This window comes from Cynocephalus volans, chromosome 2 (genome assembly GCF_027409185.1).
Source record: "Cynocephalus volans isolate mCynVol1 chromosome 2, mCynVol1.pri, whole genome shotgun sequence".
Classification (NCBI taxonomy): Eukaryota; Metazoa; Chordata; class Mammalia; order Dermoptera; family Cynocephalidae; genus Cynocephalus; species Cynocephalus volans.
Window position 1 is genome coordinate 446,161 of NC_084461.1, and position 6,000 is coordinate 452,160.

At 63.8% G+C, this 6,000-nt stretch overlaps 1 protein-coding gene across 1 annotated transcript in view; it reads right to left on the reverse strand.

Annotated features, from left to right (window-relative positions):
• SLC9A3 (solute carrier family 9 member A3) overlaps positions 1 to 5,063 on the reverse strand; it is a 44,078-nt gene extending 39,015 nt beyond the window's left edge. The window contains exon 1 of the mRNA XM_063086815.1: positions 4,853 to 5,063. Coding sequence (XP_062942885.1) covers positions 4,853 to 5,063 — 211 coding nt within the window. The remainder of the gene's footprint in view (positions 1 to 4,852) is intronic.
• Positions 5,064 to 6,000: the final 937 nt, after the last annotated feature.

The window sequence follows — 6,000 nt, forward strand, 5'->3', positions numbered from 1 at the left end:
CTCTTGCTGCTCACTCTGGCCCCTCTAGGTCATCCTTGTCCCCAGATCCTCTCCTGTGTTCCTTCAAGGAGAGTCTAAGGGAAATTCAGCAGGGTAGTATAGGGGACGTGGCAGAGAGAGCCCATGGGAAAGACGGCAGGACAGGGCTGGGCCCATCACTGGGGGCTCCTGTCCCTAGGGCCAGAGCACATGATATAAAAACCTCAAACTTCCGAGTTCAGCCCTAGGAGGTAGATATGACCCCATTGCTTCCCCCACGACCTGGGAGCATGACTCAGGGCAGACACCCGGTGCCTGACGGATCGCTGCGGTGTGGAGAAATCCACAGATTAGGCTGGGGGTCTAGACAGAAGTCACTCCCCTAGGAGTACCTGGGTAAGACAACAGGGATGTGGGGACACAGCTCCTCCACCCCTGCAGATGGCTGGACTTGGTCCCATGGCACAGAGCCTGTGGTCAGGAGCAGACTCCCAGGAGGGACTGGAAGCCACGGTGAGAGCAACTGTCCTGCGCCCTGTCCCAAACAGTAAGTGACGGGGATTCAGGGGCCAGGGACAGGCAGCCTGGTGGCCAGAGGTCTGAGTCTTGACAAGGCCACTGTGGACACATCAAAGAGGAGAGAGTGGCATTCAAGGCCAGCACCACACCTGAACAACAGGGCGTGTAACATGGTGATACACAGAACAAGAGACAGAGAGGGCAGGGGCTCCTCACAGCCCACCTCACACAGAGCGCCTTCCTGACCCCAAAGCCACCCAGGATCCTCAGTGCCAAGTCACTCCCCTGAGGGGCCTCTGGCTGCCCAGTCCCCTCAAGGTGAGGTGGGGTTGGCATTGTGGAGACAGTTCTCCCCGGATGGCGCAGGCCTGAGGGGCACAAGATGGGACTGGAGTCCGAAAACCCTGTGAGCCCCACCCCACCCCAATGCCCCCCTGAGGCCGACCTGCCATTCTTCCTGAGTTCAAAGGAAGTTCTAGATTGTTCCCTGGCATCCTCTGTGGTGCCGTTCTCTGCCCTATGGCCAGGGTAGCATCTGAAAACCCAGATCTAACCATGTCCCGCCCCTCCCTACAACCCTGAGGAGAGCTCTAAGGCCTCTGAGGCCTCACTTCAGCCCCCTCCAGCTCCTCCCCACACCCCTCTGACCTCCCCCTCAGCTCCCCCAAGTCTCCCCGGCCTCCAATGCTTCAATCTCCCTTTTCCTCCAGGAGCACATTTCCTGGTTGTCCTGTCCTCTGAAGCTGCCTGGATCCACTGCAGGCACGGCCCTCCACCCAGTGCTCCCATAGCCTGGCACCTACACCACTGAGGTGGGCCTGCCAAGCCCGGCACCAGCTCAGCCTTCGGCCCTCAAGGAGGCCCAGGAAGGACAGCTCCTTGAGGGAGAGGAGGCCTGGCCCGGGGTTCCTGACCTTCAACAGCATAGGACGAGGCCCAAAATATCCCTGGTGTGGGTGGCTGCAGGCTGGGAACCCCCCAGGAGAGCACATGTTCCTGGTGGTCCAGAAGAGAGAACCTCTCACCCCGCCCAGGGGCAGACACCAGTGCCACTGCCTCTCCACTGCAGAGGGTCCTCACCCTCTCGGCCCACCCCAGCCCTGGACTGTGGACAGCCGACCTGGCCTCAGCAGCCCCTTCTTCCCCTCCCAAATTCCTAAAAGATGCAATCACAGGCAGGGGGACCCTTGCAGCAAGACAAGAGGTCTTGGGGGCCTGTGGGCTCCATGCCCACCTGTCCTCACGGGGCTCCTGGCCCCCTGTGGTTCAGGCAGCTCCTGCCTGCTGATTTCTCTGTCCCGAGCTGCTGCCCAGAGTGAAAAACCTCCTGGAATCAAACATTGTGTTCAGGGCCCCCCAGGTCTTCTTCCCCAACCAGGTTATAAATGGCTCACAGAAATCTGCCCTTTCCAGACAAGGCCAGGGATGTAAGCTGGAAACACTTAGAACAATGCACCAGAAATTCAACAAGTGTTTGGAAAATCAACACAAATCCAACCCTTCTTCTGTTAGAAGGTAGGTTTCTGTTTGTACAACTTGAGATTGACATAGTCTAGACAATCCCTGACCATTTTAAACAATAAATTGGACAAAATAGCTTAAGTATGAGCCGCGGTCTGGGGTCTGCCAGGGATTAGGATGAGGTTCACTAGAATTCAAGTGTTTCCCTCATCTGGGCAGATATCAGAGTCCCCCTGTGTCTGTACCATGTTGGTTGCAGGTGCTGGGGGGCTCGTGGGATGGGTCATGTAGGACTGGCTGCACAGGGAGGGGTCTGGGGGACTCTTGAGGAAGCCAAGTCCAGTCAGCTGGGATCTGAGTCCAGAGTTCATGGGAAAGGGAGCCTCACAACAGAGGGATGGGTGTGGGGGGGGGGCCCTGCACCCGAGAGGCGAGGCCCTCAACGCAGGCAGTGGGGACTGGACGGTGGGGACTCTGGAGAGTTAGGGCAGAGCCCTGCTAATGGGGGCAGCGGAAAGTGGGAGTCTCATAGGGTGGGTGGAGCAGAGAGGGGGTCTGGTGATGATTTGGTGTGACCCCTGTTTGGGGACTGAGCCTGTGGAGAGGCCAGGAGTTGGGGGGATCACCTGGGGCGTATGGAGGCAGGTGTGGGGAGCTATCTATGCAGGAGTGCCTGGGGGGCAGCTGCACTCAGGGACCCCTGGGTGGACAGTGGGGGACCTGAGGAGCTGCCTGTGACAGTGCAGTGATGCAGGGAGAGGCATCAGCGAGGCCCAGGCAAAGGAGCCGACATCTGAAGGGCGGGGAAGGGGAAGCCAGCTGGGGGCAGGAAGGCAGAGCAGGTGGAATTGGGGTGGGGACACACGAGGACCATGCTGAGCCACCAGGAAGGCCTTGGGGACCTGGGAAGGATCAACTTTGCAGACTCTGGGAATCAGGAACAAGGGGGATGCAGGGTTGGGACAGGCTGGGAGGGCCTGGGCTCATGGGAAGTGTTCTGGCTTACTTTTTAAGATGGGGGAGACAGCCCAGCAGCAGAGCCCTGGTTCATGGTGAGGCCCTGAAGGTGAGAGCCTCCAGGGCAGTTGTGCAGTTGAAGCGGGGCTGGCCAGGGCGGAGGGCATGCCAGGGAGCTCTGTCAGCCCCAAGGGTCCCTTCGGTTTGTCCTTAGAGCCCCTCAAAGCTCCACCAGTGCTCGGCTCTTACCCCCTGAAGTGGGGAGCCAACAATTCCAGGATTAAGACAACAAGCGCTTGGGAATGCGGTGTTGTTAAGGTGGGTCTTTTTAAATGGTGAGCGCCCGGCAGGGAAGCAGCTTGGCCCGCCCTGCCCCAGCCTGCCGGGAGAGGAGCCACCCCACCCTCCTGGACAGAGGAGCCACCCCACCCTCCTGGACGTCCTCTCGGGGACGAATCCAGCTCTTCCTGGTGAATAACAAATTCTGGGGTCAGGCAAAACCCTGGCCAGCGTGCCCTCCCAGTGGCTTTCCCAAGCAGAGCTGACCGGTGGGTGGTGCCCTGGCAGCGTCACTGGACTTTCAGATGCCAGGCTCTGAATCTGCACATGGGGGCTGTCATGGGGGCCTCAGCTTGCACAGAAAGTACACGTCCACTTTACACAACGGGGGTTTTCCAGTCCAGAGAGGAGCAAGGTGAGCTTTGGAACAGGGCGTCCCGGGAGCCCCAGGTTGAAGCCAGACCTCCCAGAGGCCCCGTTGGCCCTTCGGAGTAAGTGACCCGTAGGAAGCAGCTGTGCCGCTGACTCCCCCACGGCCAACATCACAAGCCCCGATCGGCAAGCCCAGTGGGGGCAGATCGAGCTCAAGACACACAGCCGGGACTGGGGCACTCAACAGACCCTGAGGACGAGGGTAGAGCATCGGAAGGGACAGAGCAGAGCGGACGGGTGTCATCGAAGGGGAGCGGAGCCGTCTGCAGACGTCACTGCAGAGAAAGCGAGGCCTCACCAGCTGGGTCTGCCGGGTGCTCCAGGCGCCCCGCACCCACCTCGTCGAGGTTCCCTAACCTGTCCTCAAAGCCTGTCCCTCCCTGTGCTGCCGAGGACCTCAGCGCCCCTCCCGCCCCAGCAGGGCCCCCCCTTCACTCTGCCCTCCACCCCCAATCCCAAAGCCACTTTGGAAGGCTCCCAGGGCCTGCGGCTCTGGTCTCAAGGCTCTCGGCCCCCGCCCGGTCCTCCCATCCACCCGCCTCGGGCTCCACCTCGCAGGTCACACCGCGACCCCCACCACCTCACTAGGCCCCTCTCCGTGCTGACCAGCGCGGTGAAACCTTGATCCTCGTGAGCTCGTAAGAAAGCTGACCTTCCTGTCACCTTGCCGCCTGCAATTCCCACATCACTGACTCACTGGAGCCAGTTAAGAGCAGCGACATCTGACAGACCAGGATTTGGAAAATGAGGAAGCCTGCCTGGGAAATGAGACCTCACCGTGCTGAGCCTTGAGTGGCACCGGTTTTCCTTCCTGCTCTAGAAACAACACATCACTCGGGCGCGTGACTGCGACGCATTTTTCTCTCTTGGTGCATTAAAAAGCCCCGACCGACCGACCCGGCGGAACAGCTGGCGGCTGGGACCCCTGGGCGCGCCGCCCATGTCCACAGGGCGCGGGGACCCGGCGCGGGGGCTTTGAGGCTGTGCTGCCCGGTGCGTGCGGTCGTCCGGAGCGGTGACCCGCGGCCAACCGCGGGGTTGCTCCGGGACCGGCCAGGGTCGTGGCCCCAAGTCCCCCTCGCCAGGCCCAAGAGCCCCACTCCTCGGCGTGGGCCACGGCTGTCCTTAGACCCGACAGCGGCGGCCGCTGACCCTGGACTGGCGTCCTCCGCGGGGAAGACCGTGGACCCGACGGAGACGGCGGCCAGGGCCCGCGGCTGTTTACCTATCTTGGCCAAGCTGGCCACGAGGATCCAGAGCGCGATGATGTACGGGTCCTGGACGTGGTGCCACTCGAAGGTGACCACCTGGAAGCCCCGACTGGCGTTCGCGCCCGGCTGCTCCTCGACGGCGCTCGCCCGCGGCAGCCCGCCCAGCGCCAGCGCCAGCGCCAGCGGCGGTCCCCAGCCGGAGCCCGGGGCCGCGCGCCCCGACATCTCCGCGGCTGCTCAGCGTGCGGCTCCGGCGCTCATGTCGCGGGGAGTCCCCGCTGCGCGTCGGGCGGCGTGGAGCGGCGCGCTCCGGTGCCGGCCGCAGTCCCGCTCTCCGCCCGCGCGGTGGCCTTTAATCCCGCGGCCCCCCGCCCCGGGGCGGGGCCCGCCCGCCCCCGCCGCGCACACGCGAGCGCAGACACCGCGGCGGGCGCTCGGCACGCCCGGCCCGCCCGGCCCGCCCCGCCCCGGCCGCGCCTCCCCGGCCCCCGCGCGCCCGGCCCGCGCTCCCCGCCTCCTCGCCCACCGCCCCGCACGCTCCCCGCTCGGTCCCCGCCTTCTCCTGGAGCCCGCGGCGCGGCCGGCCGGCCGGGCCTGAGTCCCCGTGCGGCAGGCCACCGGGTGGGTGGGACTAGCAGATCCCGGTGCCTCGGGCGCCCCTCGGTGGCCTTCGCCCCGCTCCGAGTTGCCGGGGCAGCTGCGGGAACACTAGCCCCAAGCCGCTTCTTATCCCTAAACGCAGCACCCGGGGCTGTGTAGACCCCACCGGAGGCCCGGGGTCCACAAGGTGACCTAGGCTGCAAGTCCACCTACGTCCCTCAGCAGGACCCGTCAACTTGTGGGAAGCTGGGGCCTCCCCGCCGAGTCTCGGGCTCCCGCGGCGCGGCATGGAAGCGTCTCCGCCCCTCCCCACGGCTCCCCGCCCCCGCCGCCCCCTCCCCGCCCTGACCTGGGAGCCTAGGCAAGCGTCCGTCCGTCTGCAATCCCAGGGCTTCGGACTGACCGCCCTCGACCCCCTCCAGCCAGTGCTGCCATCTACCGAGGTTCACTTGGGCATCTCTGCTCCACAAGGCAAACCATGCCGTCCTTTCCTCCCCAAGCCCACTCTGCAAACACAACACAGGACAGCTGTCCTCTTCCAGCCTTCTGGCCCCAAACCTCG